The sequence below is a fragment of the Dama dama genome, chromosome 26, assembly GCF_033118175.1.
Source record: "Dama dama isolate Ldn47 chromosome 26, ASM3311817v1, whole genome shotgun sequence".
Taxonomy (NCBI): domain Eukaryota; kingdom Metazoa; phylum Chordata; class Mammalia; order Artiodactyla; family Cervidae; genus Dama; species Dama dama.
This window is the reverse complement of record NC_083706.1, coordinates 57,262,474-57,285,624: the sequence shown is the minus strand read 5'-3', so window position 1 is coordinate 57,285,624 and position 23,151 is coordinate 57,262,474. Positions and strand designations below refer to the sequence as shown.

The 23,151-nt window shown below is 53.3% G+C and overlaps 1 protein-coding gene across 1 annotated transcript; it reads right to left on the bottom strand.

The window, feature by feature from the left end:
* Positions 1-467: 467 nt before the first annotated feature.
* On the bottom strand, positions 468-2,141 carry LOC133047200 (uncharacterized). The gene has a single exon (XM_061130247.1). It carries the CDS (start codon positions 2,139-2,141, stop codon positions 468-470), a length of 1,674 nt encoding a protein of 557 aa, XP_060986230.1.
* Between the last annotated feature and the right edge of the window lie 21,010 nt (positions 2,142-23,151).

Below are 23,151 nucleotides of genomic sequence, written 5' to 3'. Positions count from 1 at the left end.
GCCAGCAGCACCCCGCCCCCCACCCCGATCTCCCTCCTTGGGGGGTCTACGATGCCTGGTTCAGCCGGATCAGAGCAGGCTGGCTGCACCCTCCCCTCTCTGAGGAGGCGGAGAAGAGCCCCCTGTGTTCCAGCAGCCAGCCCTGCTCGTGGCCATGCTCCGCCAGTGTGCTGGGTACGCGGGCAGGTGCGGGATACTCCAGGCTGGGGGGCAGATGCATAGATGGCCACATGCATTTTCACATTTGTGTCATCGATAAGGAGACCAGGAAGAGGGAGGACCGCAAACCCTGAACCCACCCTCCCTGTGGGGCCCCATCTCTTCAGCCCATTCATTGTCCTTTCAGTGGGGTGTCTGGGGAAGGTGGTGGCCTCGGTGATTCAGGGCTCAGGCTCTGGGGTCAGATGTTCTCCCAACCATCCCCTGAGCTGTGGGGTCCTCACTGTATGCAGAGGATCAGTCCAGCCTCACAGATATGGTGGGACATGGTGGATCTCGTGGGATGTGGTGGACATGGTGGACGTGGTGGACGTGGTGGGACATGGTGGACATGGTGGACATGATGGGACGTGGTGGACGTGGTGGACGTGGTGGGTGTGGTGGGACGTGGTGGATGTGATGGGACATGGTGGATGTGGTGGACGTGGTGGACGTGATGGGATGTGGTGGATGTGATGGGACATGGTGGATGTGGTGGACGTGGTGGACGTGATGGGATGTGGTGGACGTGATGGGCCATGGTGGACGTGATGGGCCATGGTGGACGTAATGGGACATGGTGGACGTGGTGGGACATGGTAGACATGGTGGATGTGATGGGACATGGTGGATGTGGTGGACGTGGTGGACGTGATGGGATGTGGTGGACGTGATGGGCCATGGTGGACGTGATGGGCCATGGTGGACGTAATGGGACATGGTGGACGTGGTGGGACATGGTAGACATGGTGGACATGATGGGACATGGTGGACATGGTGGACGTGATGAGACATGGTGGACGTGGTGGGACATGCTGGACGAGGTGGGATGTGGTGGACGTGGTGGGAGGTGGTGGACGAGGTGGGATGTGGTGGACGTGGTGGATGTGGTGGGACATGGTGGACATGGTGGACATGATGGGACGTGGTGGATGTGGTGGATGTGGTGGACGTGATGGGACGTGGTGGATGTGGTGGACATGGTGGGACGTGGTAGACATGGTGGATGTGGTGGACATGGTGGGACATGGTGGACGTGGTGGACGTGACGGGACGTGGTGGACATGATGGGCTGTGGTGGACGTGGTGGACGTGGTGGGACATGGTGGACGTGGTGGGACGTGGTGGACATGGTGGACGTGGTGGGACGTGGTGGACATGGTGGGACGTGGTGGGACGAGGTGGACGTGGTGGGACGTGGTGGACGTGACGGGACGTGGTGGACATGATGGGCTGTGGTGGACATGGTGGGTCGTGGTGGATGTGATGGGCCATGGTGGACGTGGTGGGACATGCTGGATGTGGTGGACGTGATGGGACATGGTGGACATGGTGGACGTGGTGGTATGTGGTGAACATGGTGGGACATGGTGGACGTGGTGAGACATGGTGGACGTGGTGGACATGGTAGGATGTGGTGGACATGGTGGGACGTGGTGGACATGGTGGGACATGGTGGACGTGGTGGGACGTGGTGGATGTGGTGGACGTGGTGGACGAGGTGGGACGTGGTGGACGAGGTGGGACGTGGTGGACGTGGTGGGACGTGGTGGACATGGTGGGATGTGGTGGATGTGGTGGACGTGGTAGGACATGGTGGACGTGATGGACATGGTGGGATGTGGTGGACATGGTGGGACGTGGTGGGACGAGGTGGACATGGTGGACGTGGTGGGACGTGGTGGACGAGGTGGGATGTGGTGGACGTGGTGAGACATGGTGGACATGGTGGACGAGGTGGGACGTGGTGGACATGGTGGGATGTGGTGGACGTGGTGGACATGGTGGACGAGGTGGGAGGTGGTGGATGTGGTGGGACGTGGTGGGACGTGGTGGACATGGTGGGATGTGGTGGACGTGGTGGACATGGTGGGCGTGATGGACGTGGTGGGACATGGTGGGTGTGGTGGACGTGGTGAGACATGGTGGACGTGGTGGGACATGGTGGACTAGGTGGGACGTGGTGGACGTGGTGGGACGTGGTGGACGAGGTGGGACGTGATGGGATGTGGTGGACTAGGTGGGACGTGGTGGGACATGATGGACGTGGTGGACATGGTGGGATGTGGTGGACGTGGTGGACATGGTGGGCGTGATGGACGTGGTGAGACATGGTGGACGTGGTGGGACATGGTAGACTAGGTGGGATGTGGTGGACGTGGTGGACGAGGTGGGATGTGGTGGGACATGGTGGACGATGTGGGACGTGGTGGGATGTGGTGGACGTGGTGGACATGGTGGGCTTGATGGACGTGGTGGGACATGGTGGGTGTGGTGGACGTGGTGAGACATGGTGGACGTGGTGGGACATGGTGGACTAGGTGGGACGTGGTGGACGTGGTGGGACGTGGTGGACGAGGTGGGACGTGGTGGGATGTGGTGGACGTGGTGGACATGGTGGGCGTGATGGACGTGGTGGGACATGGTGGGTGTGGTGGACGTGGTGAGACATGGTAGACTAGGTGGGACGTGGTGGACGTGGTGGACGAGGTGGGACGTGGTGGGATGTGGTGGACGAGGTGGGACGTGGTGGGATGTGGTGGACGAGGTGGGACGTGGTGGGATGTGGTGGACGTGGTGGACATGGTGGGCTTGATGGACGTGGTGGGACATGGTGGACGTGGTGGGACATGGTGGACTAGGTGGGACTTGGTGGACGAGGTGGGATGTGGTGGGACATGGTGGACGAGGTGGGACGTGGTGGGATGTGGTGGACGTGGTGGACATGGTGGGCGTGGTGGATGTTGTGGGATGTGGTGGGACATGGTGGACGTGGTGGACGTGGTGGGCCATGCTGAACCAGGAGGAGGGATCGGCCCAGCTCTGTCCTGGCGTAGCTGCTGTCACCAATGAGCAGCACCTTGAAAACACTGGAAACGTGGAAGGAGTTACTGAGATAGACAGACAGACAGAACTTCACTCACTGCACATCAGGCGTCTGTGGCGAGCCCTGAGGAGGCGCACAGCCCAGGCCTGGACTTTGACCAGGAGTAGTGGGGCCTCAGGAAGAGGAAGTGATGTGCAGGGCAGACCTGGGAAGAGCTGAGGCCAGTGCAGGTGGACAACTGGCCTCTGGGGCTCACCTGCGAGCCCCCTGGGAACCAACGAGCTCTGCGTCTGAAGCCCTCGAGGCCTGGAGGAAGTCCTGTGGTTCTTGGGACATTCCTCCTCGTCGCACTCCTCCAGGCCCCAGCTGCATACGACGTGTGTCCGGCGTGGGCCTCAGCGAAGACGGCAGGTTGGGAGGGTGGGGCGGGGTCCTTGTGGATGCAGCTGTGGGGCTGGACAGGACGGCTGTAAGTGCCTCTCCCCTTGTCCTGCATGGGCTGGATGGCACACGCCCCTCAGCCCCAGACCCTGGAAGCCCCTCTTCCATCTCGCTGCGTCTGGCCTTCGACACTACACAAGTGCTCTGGGATCTGCTGGAGGCCAGTACAGGGCCCGGCTCGGGGCCCTGCCCTGCGGGGACCACAGTCTGGAGGAAGCTGAACAGAGAACAAGTAGCTAAATGCCAAGTAGCTCTCTGCAGCTGCCCTGAGTGTCCTGAGTTGGAGGGCGACCATTACTCTGGGTGCACAGGAGAGAGGATTTGGTTCAGGACCAGGGCGGACAAGACCTTTGTACAGAGGACACCAGCGGAGCCCTGAAGTGCTGGCAGGAGTATGTGGAGACCGAGAACCGAATGCCCAGGTCGGGGATGGTCACAGGTCATGGGAAAGGATCCCAAAGCCCAGGCAGTTTGAGACTCAGGACTTGGGCTCAATGGGATGCAGGTGTGGCCCGAGGCAAGCCCAGTGGGAGGGCAGGTCTCCATGGGAAGGAGGCCAGGTACCCACTGATGGAATGGTACCTGTGGTCACGCAGGTGCTGTGTTCACCCCAGGGCCCTGGGGCCTTGGTGCTTTTGAGAAGCTCATCAAGATTGCCCGGAGAAACATCAATAACCTCAGATATGCAGATAACACCACCCTTATGGCAGAAAGCAAAGAACAAAAGAGCTTCTTGATGAAAGTGAAAGAGGAGAGTGAAAAAGTTTCCTTAAAGCTCAACATTCAGAAAACTAAGATCATGGCATCTCTTCCCATCACTTCATGGCAAATAGATGAGGAAACAATGGAAACTTTGTTTTCTTGGTCTCCAAAATCACTGCAAATGGTGACTGCAGCCATGAAATTAATAGACACTTTCTTCTTGGAAGAAAAGTTATGACCAACCTAGACAGCATATTAAAAAGCAGAGACAGTACTCTGCCAACAAAGGTCCATCTAGTCAAAGCTGTGGTTTTTCCAGTAGTCATGTATAGATGTTAGAGTTGGACTATAAAGAAAGCTGAGCAATGAAGAATTGGTGCTTTTGAACTGTGGTGTTGGAGAAGACTCTTGAGAGTTCCTTGGACTGCAACGAGATCCTACCACTCCATCCTAAAGGAAGTCAGTCCTGAATATTCACTGGAAGGACTGATGCTGAAGCTGAAACTCCAATACTTTGGCCACCTGATGTGAAGAAGTGACTCCTTGGAAAAGACTCTGATGCTGGGAAAGATTGAAGTCAGGAGGAGAAGAGAATGACAGAGGATAAGATGGTGGGATGGCATCACCGACTCAATGGACAGAAATTTGAGTAAGCTCTGGAAGTTGGTGATGGACAGGGAGGCCTGGTGCGCTGTAGTCCATGGGGTCGCAGAGTCAGACACGACTGAGTGACCGAACTGAACTGGACTCAGCCTCGAGGCGGCCTCGCCACCTGGACCTCGAAGCTCCCACCCCCACCTCCCCGCCCCCCGAGTGACTTCAGCCGCCCGTCACCGCCTCCCTTCACCCCCTGCCCTCCCAACCTGCTGTCTCACCAGGTCCCTCCTGCGGCTGTCCGAGGCACGTGTGATGCAGACCCAACAGGCCTCCTCTCAACCCTGGGGTCTCCATGGCTGCCTGTTCCCCAGCCTGCCGCGAGTCCATGAAGCCCCTCATGGCCTGTCTGCCTCCGCCCTTCAGCGCTCGCTCTCCCCTCTCGCCCCGTGACGCTGCCTCCAGCCTCATGTACTCTCCTGGTTTGAATTCAGGTGTCCCTTCACCTGGGCCTCTGAAACACCCCCATCCTGGGTGAGGCTCTGGCGCCCCCTCTGTTCCTCAGGCCTGAGACCTGTGAACCCCAGACACTCTCATGAGTGTCTGCCTCTCCCATCGCCCGTGAGAGCCTCACCATGACATGACCTACGCCTTGGTCTACATTACCTGCACCCAACATGATGCCAGATCTAGGAAAGGAGCTCAAAAAAGAAAAGAATTTCATATGAAAACATGACTTTCTGTTTCTCTCTGACTCTTAGGGGAACCAAGAGACGTTCTTGCATCACAGGATCTGGACTTGGTGGTGCTGATTGACAAGCTGGGCGGCAAAGTGCCCAAGTGGAGGAGGAATTTGAGAAATCAGGGCCCTGGGTCTCGCAGGGAATTTCCTGAAAGCCCCATGTTAGTGAGCAGGAAATGGTTGCCATTTCAAGGAATGATGAGATCTCCTTTTGGCAGCATTGGTCTCTAAATTCCCACATTTAGTGGTAAGCTTTGCTATAGAACAAAGGCTCAGCAAACCTCAAATTACGCCTCTGTGGCTGCTCGGTTTGCTAGAAAGCGGGGCCAGGCCTCCAGCAGCACTTAGTGAGAAACGGAGCCTTTATGTCTTGATGCCTCATGATCTAACTTTCCTGGGGAGCGAGAATTTCGTGTCCCTGACCCTTACTGTATAGATGATGTGCCGTGCTGTGTCCTCAGCCCTTGCACACACTGTCTTATTAACCCTCAGAGCAAGCCTATGGCGTGAGGGCTCGGTCCTCACCGCCTCACTGCTGAGAAAGTTGACGCCTAGAGCAGCTCACTGGCCGGCCAGGTCACACAGCTGGTCAGGACCAGTGCCTGAATGCACACTCAGGAGGCCTTGTCCATAGTCAGCCAGGACTCCATGTGCTCCTGTTTGCTGTAAGTCTCTCGAATGGCTTAGCTTGGGGCCCAGACCCTAGTGTATACACAGGCATCGCATGTGGTTCTTTCTAGAAGTGGTCTTCCCCTGCAGGGGCCTTTACCCCTACTTCTCCTCCAGACCCATCACCCTGTGTTCACCTGGGACCTGAGGTCACCTGTTGTCTCTGATCCTCCTCACGGTGAGTGCAGGGGGAGTAGAGGGGTAACGCCGGCTGTGGGGGAAGCTCGGAAGCCGCAGCCTCCCAGCCCCTCTCTCTGACCCCAGCCCCTCAGTCTCACCGCAGCCCCCTTATGTCTTATCCCAGCCCCTTCCTCTCACCCCAGCCCCTCAGACTCGCCCCAGCCCACTCCTCTCCTTCCGAGCCCTTCCGCCGTCTCAGGACACCCACCCTGGACACCTCCGTGAGCTGCTGCTGACAGGAGACACTTTCCTCCCTTGGGACCAGTCGCTCCTGACCCGGATGCTCTGCACAGACCACATCTGCATCTCAGACACATCGGAAGTGCTCCTACATAGGAAAACAGGGAAATCCTTCCTATCCATGCCTTGGGAGCCTCCTTGGGGGTTCTGAGGGAGGAGGACCATCTCCCACAGAGGCCCAAAGGGGAAGGATCATCCCCGTGGGGTCCGAGGAGGTATGACCTTCACCTGTGTGGTCCAAGGGTTAGGACCATCCCCAGGGGTCTGAGGGGGGCCATCCCCCCCAGGTCTGAGGTGGTAGGACCATCCCCCGCAGGGCCCGAGGGTGGAGGACCATCTCCCGTGGGGTCCAAAGAGGTACTACTGTCTCCTGCCGGGTCCGAAGCTAGAGGATCGTCGCCCACGGGGTCCGAGAAGGTAGGAGCTTCCCCCATGGGGTCCCAGGGGTAGGACCATCCCCCATGGGCTCCAAAGGGTGGAGGACCACCCCTTGTGGGGTCCAATGGTGGAGGACCTTCCCCTGTGGGGTCTGAGGAGGTAGGACCTTCCCCCATGGGGTCTGAGAAGGTAGGAGCTTCCCCCGTGGGGGTCTGAGGAATAAGACCATCCCCCAAGGGGTGCGAGGGGTAGGACCATCCCCCATGGGTTCCAAAGGGTGGAGGATCATCCCCCGTGGAGTCGGAGGGAGAATCCATCCTTCTCCAGTGGCTGAGGGAGGAAGCCTATCCTTTGCTGATGAAACTCCCCTGAGTCTTGTGTCCACGGGCCTCGTGCCCTCTGCAGCCTTGGACAGTCACCTCTGGATGTGTCTCTGGGTCCTGTGGGCCCCGCCAGACATGCAGCTCCCCATGAACATGAGTGTCATCAGCAGGGAGGACCCAGCCCCACCACCAGGCAGGTCCTGGGCTCAGGGTCGCTCTTCAGAGGCAGGTGCTGTCCTGTGGGGTGTGACTCCCTCCTGCCTCCAGCTTCAGGCTCCAGACCTTGCCGGCAGGGTCACCGTGAGCGAGAAGTGACCTGAGTCCCCTCCTTCTTCCCTGCGGAGGAGTCGCTGGTCACTGGCTTGGCCTCTGCCCTCGTGTGCTGTGTGTGCGGTCTGTCTGCCAGCAGCAAGTCAGGCTGCCCTCCGGGCCCCTGGAAGGGAGAGGCTTCCTCCAGCAGGTCGGCCAGAGACCCTCGCCCCAGCCTGTGGCCTCTCCGTCCTGAGGCCTCCTCCTGGTGTGTGGCGTCGGCCGGGAAGCCCTGCCCAGCAGCAGCCGGCTGTGCTCGCAGACAGGGAATGAAGCAGGGTCCTTTCCTTTGCTGGGTGGCCCCAGCTGGCAAAGCTGCCCAGGCTGAGATAGGGGCTCAGATCAGTGGGGGGCACACTGGCTCAGGACCCTCATCTGGGCCCTTCTGTACTTAGCCCCTGGGCACACCGGCAGCAGGCAGATTCCGGCTTCTCCTGGGGTCCCCTGACTCAGAAATCCCCCGGCTCTGCACCGGGCCCCTCCTCGCTCGTCCTGTGCCTCACCTTCTCCTCCCTCCCCTCCCCCTGCCTCCCTTCCCGACCCCTGCCTCCGCCCCAGCCTAGTTAATTGAGTTGGGGGGAGGACACAGTGAACCAGGAGGTGCTGTCACTGGACTCAGAGCTGGAAGGGGATGGAGCTGAGACTGCAAGTCCTGGGCAGGGAGCCGTCTACAGAGACCCTGGCAGGGGCCCTGGAGCTGTCTCCCCAGGGAGACCCCAGGGAGAGGCCACACCCAGAGAGGTGTGTCCAACCTCCCTGGAGGCTCTGGTGACCCCTCTGCTGGCTGAAGCTTGGCCTCTGAGCTTGAGGACGGAGTCCCTCTCCTGCCGTGGACCTGGGGCTAGCAGCTTACAGACTCGGGGTGGCCTGCTAACTCCTGAGAGGATGACTGCCCAGGGCTTCTTCTTAGTCAGACACAGTCAAGGCAGGGCATGCACACCACTACACAACTAGGAAATGTGAACATGCAGAATCAGGAGAGGAGAACCCCACCCAACCTGCCAGCTACACGCAGGTGTGCATCCTCCCAGGCCTTGCTTGGGGCAGAGGCTGCATTTAAACCAGTGCAAGACAGTGCCCTCTGACCGGGTGGTAAATCCTGAATGCCTTGATAGTTACATTTCATTCAGAATAAATTTTAAAGTGAAGCCAAAGAGCCACATGTATTTATAAAAATTGACAGAATATGTATTGGACAGATTGTATTCACTCTGTGAACCTCCCAGGTGTTAAAAGGCAAGTCACATTGTGCGTGTGGGTGGGTGAAGGGTTGGTTATATTTACTCATTTAATAATACCCCACTGAGTAAATACTAGGTATAAAGCACTGTTTTGGGGAACTGAGGCTACATCTCTGAGTAAGAATGACTCAAGTAAGGCTCTTGTTCTTATGAAATCTATACTCTGGTTGCTATAAATTTGGCCATTTCTGTACCACACTTCAGTCACTCAGTTGTGTCCGACTCTTTGTGACCCTGTGGACTGCAGCATGCCAGGCCTCCCTGTCCATCACCAACTCTCAGAGCATGTTCAAACTCATGTCCATCAAGTCCGTGATGCCATCCAACCATCTCATCCTCTGTTGTCCCCTTCTCCTCCCACCTTAAATCTTTCCCTGCATCAGGGTCTTTTCCAAGGAGTCAGTTCTATGCCTCAGGGGGCCAAAGTATTGGAGCTTCAGCTTTAGCATCAGTCCTTCTAATGAACGCCCAGGACTGATCTCTTTTAGGATGGACTGGTTGGATATCCTTGCAGTCCGAGGGACTCTCAAGAGTCTTCTCCAACACCACAGTTCAAAAGCAGCAATTCTTCAGAGCTCAGCTTTCTTTATGGTCCAACTATCACATCCATACATGACTACTGGAAAACCATAGCCTTGACCAGATGGACCTTTGTCAGCAAAGTAATGTCTCTACTTTTTAAAATGCTGCCTAGGTTTGTCATAGCTTTTCTTCCAAGGAGCAAGCATCTTTTAATTTCATGGCTGCAGTCACCATCTGCAGTGATTTTGGAGACCAAGAAAATAAAGTCTTTCAGTTTCCATTGTTTCCCCATCTATTTGCCATGAAGTGGTGGGAACAGATGCCATGATCTTAGTTTTCTGAATGTTGAGTTTTAAGCCAGCATTTTCATTCTCCTCTTTCACTATCATCAAGAGGCTCTTTAGTTCCTCTTTGCTTTCTGCCATAAGGGTGGTATCATCTGCATATCTGAGGTTATTGATATTTCTCCCGGCAATCTTGATTCCAGCTTGTGCTTCATCCAGCCCAGGATTTCTCATGATGTACTCTGCATGTAAGTTAAATAAGCAGGGTGACCATTACACGCCAGTCAGGATGGCTGCTATCCAAAAGTCTACAAGCAATAAATGCTGGAGAGGGTGTGGAGAAAAGGGAACCCTCTTACACTGTTGGTGGGAATGCAAACTAGTACAGCCACTATGGAAAACAGTGTGGAGATTTCTTAAAAAACTGGAAATAGAACTGCCATATGACCCAGCAATCCCACTTCTGGGCATACACACAGAGGAAACCAGATCTGAAAGAGACACATGCACCCCAATGTTCATCACAGCACTGTTTATAATAGCCAGGACATGGAAGTAATCTAGATGCCCATCAGCAGATGAATGGATAAGGAAGCTGTGGTACATATACACCATGGAATATTACTCAGCCGTTAAAAAGAATTCATTTGAATTTGATTCATTTGAATCAGTTCTAATGAGATGGATGAAACTGGAGCCCATTATACAGAGTGAAGTAAGCCAGAAAGATAAAGAACATTACAGCATACTAACACATACATATGGAATTTAGAAAGATGGTAATGATAACCCTATATGCAAAACAGAAAAAGAGACACAGATGTACAGAACAGACTTTTGGACTCTGTGGGAGAAGGCGAGGGTGGGATGTTTTGAGAGAACAGCATGTATATTATCTATGGTGAAACAGATCACCAGCCCAGGTGGGATGCATGAGACAAGTGCTCGGGCCTGGTGCACTGGGAAGACCCAGAGGGAGCGGGTAGAGAGGGAGGTGGGAGAGGGGATCGGGATGGGGAATACATGTAACTCCATGGCTGATTCATGTCAATGTATGACAAAACCCACTGCAATGTTGTGAAGTAATTAGCCTCCAACTAATAAAAATAAATGAAAAAAAAATAAAAATAAAAAAATAAGCAGGGTGACAATATACAGGCTTGACATACTCCTTCTCCAATTTGGAACCAGTCTATTGTTCCATGTCCAGTTCTAACTGTTGCTTCTTGACCTGCATACAGATTTCTCAAGAGGCAGGTAAGGCGATCTGGCATTCCCATCTCTTGAAGAATTTTCCATAGTTTGTTGTGATCCACACAGTCAAAGGCTTTAGCATTGTCAATGAAGCAGAAGTAGATGTTTTTCTTGAATTCTCTTGCTTTTTCTATGATCCAGTGGATATTGGCAATTTGATCTCTGGTTCCTCTGCCTTTTCTAAATCCAGCTTGAACATCTGGAAGTTCACGTTTCAAGTACTGCTGAAGCCTAGCTTCACAAATTTTGAGCATTACTAGCATGTGAGATGAGTGCAATTGTGCCACAGTTTGAACATTCTTTGGCGTTGCCTTTCTTTGGGATTGGAATGAAAACTGACCTTTTGCAGTCCTGTGGCCACTGCTGAGTTTTCCAAATTTGCTGGCATATTGATTGCAGCACTTTCACAGCCTCATCTTTCAGGATTTGAAATAGTTCAGCTGGAATTCCATCGCCTCCACTAGCTTTGTCTGTAGTGATGCTTCCTAAGGCCCACTTGACTTCACATTCCAGGATGTCTGGTTCTAGGTAAGTGATCGCACCATCATGGTTATCTTGGTCATGAAGATCTTTTTTGTACAGTTTTTCTGTGTATTCTTGCCACCTCTTCTTGATATCTTCTGTTTCTGTTAGGTCCATATCATTTCTGTCTTTTATTGTGCCCATCTTTGCATGAACTGTTCCCTTGATAACTCTAATTTTCTTGAAGAGATCTCTAGTCTTTCCCATTCTGTTGTTTTCCTCTATTTCTTTGCATTGATCACTGAGGAAGGCTTTCTTATCTCTCCTTGCTATTCATTGGAACTCAGCATTCAGATGAATCTATCTTCCTTTTCTCCTTTGTCTTTCTCTTTTCTTCTTTTCACAGCTATTTGTAAGGCCTCCCCAGACAACCATTTTGCCTTTTTGTATTTCTTTTTCTTGGGGATGGTCTTGATCACTGCCTCTTGTACAATGTCATGAACCTCCGTCCATAGTTCTTCAGGCACTCTATCTATCAGATCTAATCTCTTGAATCTATTTGTCGCTTCCAGTGTATAATCATAAGGGATTTGATTTAGGTCATACCTGAATGGTCTAGTGGTTTTCCTACTTTCTTCAATTTAAGTCTGAATTTGGCAATAAGTAGTTCATGATTTGAGCCACAGTCAGCTCCCAGTCTCATTTTTGCTGACTGTATAGAGCTTTTCTATCTTTGGCTGCAAAGAATATAATCAACCTGATTTTGGTATTAACCATCTGGTGCTGTCCATGTGTAGAGTCGTCTCTTGTGTTGTTGGAAGAGGATGTCTGCTCTGACCAGTGCGTTCTCTTGGCGAAACTCTGTTAGCCTTTGCCCTGCTTCATTTTGTACTCTAAGGTCAAACTTGCCTGTTACTCCAGGTATCTCTTGACTTCCTACTTTTGCATTCCAGTCCCATAGGATGAAAAGGACATCTTTTTTTGGTGTTAGTTCTAGAAGGTCTTGTAGGTCTTCATAGAACCATTCAGCTTCAGCTTCTTTGGCATTAGTGGTTGGGGCATAGACTTGGATTACTGTGATACTGAAAGGTATCCCTTGGAATCGAGCAGAGATCATTCTGTCATTTTTGAGATTGCGCCCAACAACTGCATTCCAGATTCTTTTGTTGACTATGAGGGCTACTCCATTTCTTCTAAGGGATTCTTGCCCACAGTAGTAGATATAATGGTCATCTGAATTAAATTCACCCATTCTGGTCCATTTTAGTTCACCGATTCCTAAAATGTTGATATTCACTCTTGCCACTTCCTGTTTGACCACTTTCAATTTACCTTGATTCACGGACCTAACATTCCTTGTTCCTGTGCAATATTGTTCTTTACAGCACTGGACTTTACTTCCTAAATGTTTTTGGACCTAAATCACAGATTACAAGGAGGAGAAATATATTTGATGCCAGAAATTTTTTACTTTTAGAAATTTGGGGGATATCAATGAAAAATTGGTACCGTCTATTACAAATGTTTCTAATTCTTAAGATACTAAACTGTGATTTAACAGATATTTTAAGGATTCATTCAAAATTTCCACAATCTGCTATATTTTAGTCTAAAAGAAAGTGGCACATTAATCCAGTTTAAAGGAAATTTTTCTTATGGTTTTAATTCAATGCATTAACAGATTTAATTTTAAAAACCTTTGAAAGAAAGTGACAGTTGCTCAGTCACGAGCAACTCTTTGTGACCCCATGGACTGTACAGTCTATGGAATTCTCCAGGCCAGAATACTGGAGTGGGTAGCCTTTCCCTTCTCCAGGGGATCTTCCCAACCCAGGCATTGAACCCATGTCTCCCACATTTCAGGCAGATTCTTTACCAGCTGAGCTACAAGGGAAGCCCAAGAATACTGCAGTGGGTAGCCTATCCCTTCTCCAGCGGATCTTCCCGACCCAGGATGGAACCGGGGTCTCCTGCATTGCAGGCAGATTCTTTATCAGCTGAGCTATCAGGGAAGCCCATTATGCATTTATTACAAGTTCAGCAATCAAAGTAATACCCAGGGGGTTACATGGGACCGGTTTCACCAGCCCCAGTCCCTGTCACCGCCGATTCCCACCCAGGGGAATCCGGCTTCGTCACTGTCTTCCTGCGACTCTCTCCAGCTGTGACTTTTCTCCTGAAGTCTTACTGACTCAGCTAATGCAACCCTCAACATTTTGAGGAGATAAGAGTATGAACGGCCAGCACATCACGCTTCATGATGGGGGCCAGTGTGGTCCAACATGGAGTTACCATAGATACCATGTAAGCATCCCTGATTCTCTAGTCTGAACACCCTAGAATTTCCTTCCAGGGGCTCCAAGCAGCAACCCTGAGAACACGGATTCCTTACCCTCTTTGCAGCCCCTCCTCCATGAGCAAGTGGGAAGGCACAGAGACAGAACATCTGAGACAAATATTCTAAGGAAAGGCCTTCTCTGCAGTGTCCATGCGTTGGAAGGAGCCCTGCAGGCCTAAAGCTCTGCCAAGAACAGAAAATGTGTTCGGCTTAGAGCAGCTGCAAAGCTGTGGGTCTGGTCTCCTGTTTTAGACACACCAGCCTCGCTCCTGTAAACACTCTGCCCCAGTGGTTTCATCCATGTCTCCCGAGACTGGATGCCTCCAAGGACTGCTGTCTGCTTCTCCTGGGGTCTCCTGACCCCCTTTGCACCCCTCCCAGTTCCCCAGGCCCCTTGAGGAGGGCAGCACTTCCCTTGGTAGCCCCGTGGTGCAGCGTAAATTAGCATGCTCCATCATTACATGCGCGTCACACACGTCGGGAGATGAAAAAGGCTGCGGGAAACACAGGCTCTGCTCCGTGCTGGAGCTTAATATGCAGTAATCAGTGAGAAGGACAAGGACTATCCCAGCTCATTACCTCCCTGAGGCTCAGGCCCGTGGGCGGTGGTGGTGGCGATAGGCATCAGCTTGTATAAAGAGATCATCAGAAATTCCTAGGGTAGCCGGAGGAGGGGAAGATCATAAACAACATCTATTTTGAGCATAAACTCTTGCTGCTCAGTCACAAGCTGGGCACAGGGCTGCTGGTGCTCCCCTGAGAATAAACAGGGTGCACGGGGCCTCCCCAGCGGCTGGGGGGGGCACTCGGCTCCGGCCACGCGCGGCCCTCGGCCATGCTGACGTCCAGGCGGCTTCCAGCTCTCACCTGGGGAGGGGGCGGAGATACCTCCTGGCACATCCAGGCCTCATGGCGGGGTCCTGACATGGGCCGAGACATACTGACTACTTGGTTGTGACCATCTGCTTGTCACTCTCAGGAAAATGTGGTTTCTAGAGTCCCCGGTGGCCCGATTCCACCCCGCGATGGTTTTCCCTGGGATCCCATCCACCCAGCATGGCGGTGAACCCGCCCCCCTGGCTGCACCCATAGGACTCAGCATCAGTGATGACAACGTCCCACCGACCCACTCCTTCCCACGGCCCCCAGACCAGGCCCTGGACCTGGACCACTCGGCCCACGTGAACGGGGCCGCCCCCAGGCACTCCCCCTGCAGGGGGAGCCTGCACTTGCTGAGGAGCCTGCAAGGCTGCCTTGGGGTCTGGACTGGACCCTGGACTTCAGCTGTGTCACCCTCCGGGGGGATGACCGAGTCCGTCCCCGATGCGGGGATGACAGAGTCTGTCCCCGATGTTCATGAGTACCCCCAGGAGCAGCATCCCTGTGAGGCCCCGGCTTCAGCTCCTTGAGAGGACTGTTGTCACGAGCTCTGCCTCCTTTTGGACACAGGGCAGGGATTCAAGCAGGTCCGCCTCCTGACCCACGAGCACAGTGCAGCGTGAGACTGTGGGTTCAATTCAAAGCTGTGTGACGCGGGTGTTAGACCAGATGTGGGGCCTACATCGTGGGGCCACCTGCCCTGAACTGCACGTAATGCCCCCTCGACATTAACGTTGTCATTAACACAACATTAACACTGTACAACACACACATGTACAGCACTCTCTCATGGCCAGGATCTACACAAACCCAGATGATGGTCTCCTCATCAGGAGGCCCCTGGGGTCTCCGAGCGGCCTGCTGCCCCAGGGACAGGCGGAGCTCCCAGGCAGCAAGGCTTGCTTGCCCCAAAGTCCGCACCTTTCGTAAGTGGGGAGATCCTTGAGGCAAGAACGAGCTTTCATTGTGTGTACCCAGTGCCTATTGCAGGCTATCAGGAATTTCTTTCATGGTGGTAAAAAATGCACAACATTAAAAACGCGTCCTCACTGTTTCTAAGTGTACGGTTCAGGCGTTCTCACTGTTGTGCAATCATCTCCAGAAGTTGTTCATCTTGCAAAACTGAAACCTTCCTCAGAAAACAGCAGCTATTCCCCACCCCACCCCTGGCAAGCACCCTGACCCTGGGCATTGACTGGTCTGTACTGTAAACCAGCTGAATTGTGCGGCACTTGGATTTTGTGTAAATGGCTAATTTTACTTACATAATGTCCTCAACGTCTATCCATGTTGTAGCATATTGCAGATTTCCTTCCTTTTAATTTGTTTTTCATCCTCTTTACTGTTTTTATCTTTTCTAGTTATGTTGAGATACAACTGACAAACAGCACTGGGTCAGTTGGAGGCGTACAATGTAGTAGTCTGACTTACATACACCATGGAGTGATCATCACAGTAAAGTTCATGTACATCCATCTTGTCATACAGACATAAAATACGAGAAAAAGAAAAAATATTTCTTCCTTGTGATGAGAACTCAGGATTAGTCTCAACAATTTTTACTTATAACACACAGCAGTGTTAACTATATTAGTCATGTTGCACATTGCAAACGTACTACTTACTTGTCTTATAACTGGAAGTTTGTACCTTTCAATCACGTTTATCTAATTCCCGCCCCTGGTAACCACAACTCTGATGTCTTTTCTGTTTGTTTTTGAAACACTCCCATTTTAGTATTCCTGAATAATATTCCATTGTATCCATAGACTATGTTTTGCTTACCCATTCATCTGTCAGCAGGCACTTGGGCGCTCTCATGTTTTAGCAAGAGTGAACAATACAGCTCTGCACACAGGTACACAGAGACCTTGCTTTCCTTTCTCCTGGGTGTATAACCAGCAGGGCAACAGAGGGATCATATGACAATTCTATGTCTAATTTTTCCAGAAACCACAACACTATGTTTTCCACAGCATCTGCGCCATTTTACAATCCCACCAACAGTCCACAATTCTAGTTTCTCAACATTCTCACCACACTTGTCATTTGGGGGGTTGTTTTTTATTTATTTATTTTAAATTTTATTTTAATTATTTGGTTGCGTTGGGTCTTAGGTGCAATGCCCAGGCTCTCTAGTTGCAGCGCACAAGCTTAGTTGCTCCCTGGAATGTGGGATCTTTTGGCCTTTTCATACCGTCCATGGGGTTCTCTAACACTATGGCTGCAATACTTTGACTATCTGATGTGAAGAGCCAACTCATTGTAAAAAGACCCTGTTGCCGGGAAAGATTGAAGACAAAAAGGGAAGAGGGTGCCAGAAGATGAGATGTTTAGATAGCATTACCGACTCAATGGACGTGAGTTGGAGCAAACTCCAGGAAACAGTGGAGGACAGACGAGCCTGGCATGCTGCAGTCCACGGGGTCGCCAAGAGTCCAGCACGACTTAGCAACTGAACAACATGTGGGGTCTTATTTTCCCAACCAGGGATTGAAGCTACATTGCAAGGCAGACTCTTAACCACTGGGCTATCAGGAAAGTCCTTGTTTTTATAGTAACCATCCTAACAGGTGTGAGGGGTTATCTCATTGTGGATATGATTTGGATCTCCCTGATAATTAGTGATACTGAGCATTTTTCATGTGTCTGTTGACCATTTGTATGTCTTCTTTGGAGAAATGTCTGCTTAAGTCCTTTGCCCATTTTTAAATAAAGTTGTTTTTTGTTGTTGTTGAGTTGTAGGCATTCTTTATATATTCTGGATCTTAACTCTTTAGTAGACGGATGATTTACAAACATATTCTCTCATTCTGCAGGTTGTTTTTCACTTTGTTGGTAGTATCTTTTCATGGAAAATTTAAATTTGATGAAAGTCCAACTTATCTATTTTTACTTTTTGGTGTCATATCCAGGAAATTCTTGCCAAATCCAATGTCCTTCTCTCTATGTTTTCTACTAGAAGTTTATAGTTTGGGGTCTAATATTTATGTCTCTGATTAGTTTAATTTTTACATGTAGTATAAGAACCCAACTTCATTCTTCATTCATTCTTCATTTTTTTTTTTGCACTATATAAATATTGAAGAATTGATTGAAAAAGTAATTGTTTCCCACTGAACCATCTTAGCTGCCCTGTCAAGACAATTTGACCATGTGCACAAGGATTTATTTCTGGGCTCTCTACTCCATTGGTCTATATATCTGTCTTTCTGTCTTGCCAGGATTATACTAGTTTGATTATTATTTATTTGTAGTAAGTTTTGAAATCAGGATGTGTGAGACCACCAACTTCACTCTTTTTCAAGATTGTTTTGGCTATTTGAGGTTCCTTGACACTCCATGAAAATTTTAGGATGGATTTTTTTCTATTTACACAAAAATACCATAGGGATTTTGATAGAGACTGCATTCAATCTATAGATTGCTTTGGGTATTATTAACATTTTGACAATTTTAATTCTTCTGACCCATGAACACATCTATGCTCCATTTATTTAGGTTGTCTTTACTTACAGCAATATTTTGTAGTTTTAATGTATAAGTCTTTTTCCTCCTTGGCTAAGTTTATTTCTACTTATTTTATTCCTTTGTGATAATATTGTCATTGGATGTTTTCCTTTATTTCCTTTTTTGGATTGTTCATTGTTAGTATAGAAATGGAAACTTAATTTTGTGTTTTGATTTTGTATCCTAAAACTTTCCTGAATACATTATTAGTTAAGACAGTACTTTTTGTGGGACAGACATTTGGCAATTTTTAAGCAGACATAATACCTGCAGTGATCTTACTGGAAATAGCAGTAGGTGACACTCATGATCACTCATCACGTGCAGGCCCCTTACATCCCTTCTAGTGTGATGCTATATATAAACATTTCTTCCCTTTCAGATGGATGTTAGCTCTTTGAATGCCCCCAACGGCCCTGCAAGAGAGAAAACCTGGGTTCCCAGGCTACAGAGTGAGTGGGTACCAGACGTGGGACGTTCTGATGGGCCAGCCTCAGAGCCCATGTTTTCTGCATTTGGTACTGAATAAATGAATCTTGACAGTTACTTGTTCATGTGTTTCTTTTGTTGATTTTGTTGTTATTCCTTTGATTTACACAGAACCCCTTCAGCACATCTTTAACCACCACAGCAGTTTTAATTAAGTATTTTAGAAGGTCTTTCAGATGATTTTGTTTGTAACCCCAAAGGGCCAATGGATCAATTGATGTTTCATCTGTTTTCAATACAGTAAAACAAATAAAAGCTAATGTCCTCTAGCACATCACACAAGCCCGATTCAAAGAAGAATTATTGCAGGCTGTGACAGCCAAGGAGGAGCGGCCCCACCCAAGGGGACATGCTTCCTGATCAGCAGGGAACACGGGCGGTCTCAAAAGAGGCTTCTGAGGAAGCACCTTCCTATGGGAGCCTGACCGCCACTCCGAGGCAGAGCCTGGGAGCCCTGGCCGGAGGCCCGCTGCTCCTGCACGAACCTCCTCGTGGGCCGGCCTGGAGATGAGGCTGGGGTCCTGCTGGTGTTGGGGCTTCTGCTGAGGGGCAGGGACACCAGCTTCTTGTTCTTCATTTCCTCCCTGCTCAGGAGGATGGAGGCTACTGTCTTGGAGGGGTTGTATCCCATCTTGGGGTAGGCATCTCCCCACCCGTTGGCAGGTGGCTGGGCTCCCCATCCGTCAGTGCAGCCGCATTCTGCCCCGGCCAACCCCACAGGCCTCCCTGTTCCTCAAGGGGGTGGTCAGAGCAGTCAGGGTGGTGGAGAGCAGCACGGCTCCTCACTGGGGTTCGTGGGGACCCCAGGGCACAGAGATGTTGAGATGGCTGGGCCCCGGCTCTGAGGAACAGACACCGCTCTGTCTGGCCTGGTGGGAGGTGGAGAGCCATCGTCTCGGGATGGAAGGACGGGCTTCGGACCAAACCTGACGGGAGCCGCTCACCCCCTGGACCCAAGCCTGTGAGGGAGCCAGCCATGACAGCAGCACCTCAGGCATCTCAGCGTGGAGTCGGGGGCTTGGGGACACCGGACACTACGTTCACAGGGGCTCCTCTGCCCTGTCTCTGCCCCCTCCCCCGGGCCCAGTCCAGCCTGGGGGCAGCAACGACCCTCTGGGCCGGCGGCTGAGGCCCTGGGGGCTGCCCTCCCCTCCCTTGGCTCGGCTTTGCTTCCTCATACGAAGGCGTCAGGTCATCAGAGGGGAGCGGGGTCCCTTCCCCTTCCCCATGTGCAGCCCTGCGAGGTCCACGCCGGCCCTTCACAGAGAGGACGCCGCGGTGCAGCCCCTGGCAGAGGTGTGGACATCATCGTCTCCTCCTCTCCGGGCAGCAGGGGCCACAGAGGCTGCTGGGCCTCTCAGGGCCCATTTCCCTGAAGGACAAGATTAGCCTCCCTGGGCAGGGATGACTGCTGAGCCTCAGAGCCTGGCCTTCCATTTGCTCTTAGATGGTGAACAGTGCATTCAGCATTTAAAGCTTCTACCCATAACACGCTGCCCTGTCCCACATTCCCTGGCCAGGGTGATTCCTGCCAGGGTCAGCTTTCTTTCTCTCTGAGAGGAACTCAGGACCCAGGAGCTCATCAGGGGTGGGGGGTCCTCTCTGACCCCTGTCTTTGGTGGTCATGCATCCCACCCCTCTGGGTGATGAGTTACTCACACAGACACGGACCTGTCTGCCTCCAAAGCCCTCAAGCCTATGCTGTTTGCCCCAAATAATATCTGCAAAGTAACTCTCTTTGTCTCAAAATAGCCAGGTTGCATGACTTTCAAGGCAAAAAAATAAAAATTCTGAAGGAGTCAGGAAGCCTAGAAAACATCCTTCAAAGGAGGTAAACCCTCAGAATCAGTGTGGGTCCTGGTGCCGCCTCCTCCTTGGGCTGGGGAGCAAGGTTGGTGAGCCCAGGTCCCCCTGGCCCTCCCCCTGGCCTGAGGGGGGACACTGCCTCACTGTGGGCAAGGGAGGGGTCGACACGAGCCTGAGGCAGTCAGCAAGCTGCGCCCGCTGGCCACTGGCTCCTGGCCTAAGCCTGCTGGACGAGACCTGCGGGGTCAGTCGGCCCCAGGCTGCAGCGGCCATGTTGGGTGGGCACAGCGATATCCGCTGAGGGCTGGAGGGCCGAGACCCAGGTGGCGCCACTTCCTTCAGGTTCACAGGTTCGACACGGTGATCGGCTCTTGTGACTCCATCTCAGCCACTGGTGTTGGGGTCCTGAGCCCCCCTCCCCCCCGGCATGCACATCCCACCCAGCTCTGGCCAGGTGGCTATAAAGGGGAAGCAGAGACGACCTGAGATGGGAAGGAAGGTGGCGGATCCCCCACTCCCTATACCCCGTCAGCAGGCTCACAGCCTCATCCTCGGGAAGCCCGGGTGCCATCTCTGAGGCTCAGACCAGGCATGGTGGACACGGTGGGGACTGGCTGTGGAGGGGACGTCCACCCACCCAGACTGGCGCCCACCCCCCAGACCAGCGCCCACCCCTCAGACCGGCATCCACCTACCCAGACCACCATCCACCCAACCAGACCAGCATCCACCTCCCAGACTGGCATCCACCCATCCAGACCGGCGCCCACCCTTAGACCGGCATCCACCCACCCAGACCAGCATCCACCCACCCAGACTGGCGCCCACCCACCCAGCCCGGCGTCCACCCCCCGAGACCGGCGTCCACCCATCCAGACATCCCTCCCATGGGCCATCTTGAAATTTTGATACTTTGGTCTTTGATGCTGTATCAGTGTTCCCTCTTCAGGGGCAGGTGGGGACACTTGCTTTGGGGTCTTCCTTGGGGGTCAGATCAGCTCTGTGGTTCTTCCAAGGAGGCACTGGGATGAGACATCGCATTGCAGCTCACTTACTCTCAGGGGCAGTCTGGCAGGTGGACGGGCCTCTTCCATCCGCCCCAGGGCTGTCCCGGCCCTCAGCATCATCTGTGGCGCGGCTGACCTCGAGGGCTGTCCCGCTCATAGCTTCTCCCTGAACTAGGTTGAGGCCAAATTCCCCTGCCAGCTGTTGCAGCCCTGGGAGCAGCACAGAGGGTCACCCCTCTCACCAAAGTTCTTGTCCAAGGGAGGCAGCGGGACCCTGTCCAGCGAGGACAACGCCCGGGGCTTCCAGGTCTTCGTCTGGTCTGTGATGGGGTCTTGAGACCCATCCGCAGCAGCCGATGCTCCCAGGCCCTGAGGCTGATTCTGGGCCAGGGTCTCCATGTGGCCTCTGCCAGCCCCACGAGAGCTGTTGGGAGACTCGCACTGGTCCTCGCCCGAGCCTGGCCTCCCAGGCCTGGACCCCAGGCCCCCTGAGCACCGACACAGGGGACACCAGCCCAGGGTCCTGCCATGTGCTCCCCCTGCCAAGCCCCCCAACTCGTGCCTCTGACAGCCCCGTTTTGCTTGGGGCAGATGCCCTCTCATCACCAAGTGCCCCGGGCACCTGGGTCTGAAGCACGGGGTCCCCACCAGACCATGCACCCTGGGGGCTCCTGAGGCTGGAGCCCCTTGTCCTCATGGCAGCTGAGTGACTCCCGCAGGCTCTGCTGGCTCCTCGGGACAGACGGGACTTGGCAAGACTCAGGGCCCATCCCGGGTGGCCAAGCGGCCGGGAAACTGCATCTCCTCCACATGGAGCCAGCATGGTGGCTCTGCAGGGAGAGCCAGGCCTCCCACAGCCCTGGGCCTGGTCTCTGCTCCCAGGAGGCGGCCATGCAATCCTCCCGATCAGCCGATTTCACAGAGGCCGGAACTGAGCCGTGAAGGCGGTGACTTACGCCCTCTCCCCCGACGCTCCCCAAGCCTGGAGCCGCTTCCAAGTGGACAGCGGCACCTCAGAGCCCGCGGACATTTAACGGGTGCCTGGGCACCCAGCCGCCCAGGGTCCCAGAGCCGGGAGGGTGAGCTGAGTGACAATGCTCCTGGGGAAAGGAGCCCTGCATGGTGGACCCCGAGGACACGGGGAGTTGCTTGCCGAGGCCTCTCCCGGGCCCCGCTCAGCTGCTGCAGCCCTCCCCAGCCCGTGGCCACGAGGACGTGCCCTCCCCAGGCGGCCGCAGCTGCAGGCCTTTGATCTAAATCCCCCCTGGACTCAGCCCCCACTTGCAACAGCTTCCTGCTGGTGTCGTGTTCCCCGGCGGCCAGCCCTGTGTCCTGCACGCCCTCCCGGGCGCCGGGGGCCCTTGAGTGACGACCACACATGGGCCTCTGCTGGCCCTCCATGTCTGACCTCAGGGAATCCCGACCTCCCTCCCCCCGCTCCGGCTCATGTCCCCGAGGCGGCCACAACTCACCAGCTGTCGCCCGGCCGTGCCCCGCACCGGCCGCTCACTTTCAAAGGCCTGCGTGTCCTCCGTCCCCTGGGACAGAGCTGGCCATGGACGGCACAGGCGGCTGAGCCCTGTGCCTTCCTCCGGGCGCTCGGGTCCTGTCACGCTCAGCGAGGCCTGTTTTCTGGGAAACTAGCGGGCCTTGCACATGAAGGCTGGCCTTGAAGGCCACTGGGAAAGGGAGCCGCCCTGTCCGCAGTGTCCAGCATGCTGTCTCAGGGACATGGCCCCGCCTGGTCCAGGATGGG

What these genes read in the sequence shown, in the direction of transcription:
- LOC133047200 (XM_061130247.1), bottom strand. Translation starts at nt 2,141, where the DNA reads ATGTCCCACCACGTCCACCATGTCTCACCACGTCCACCACACCCACCA.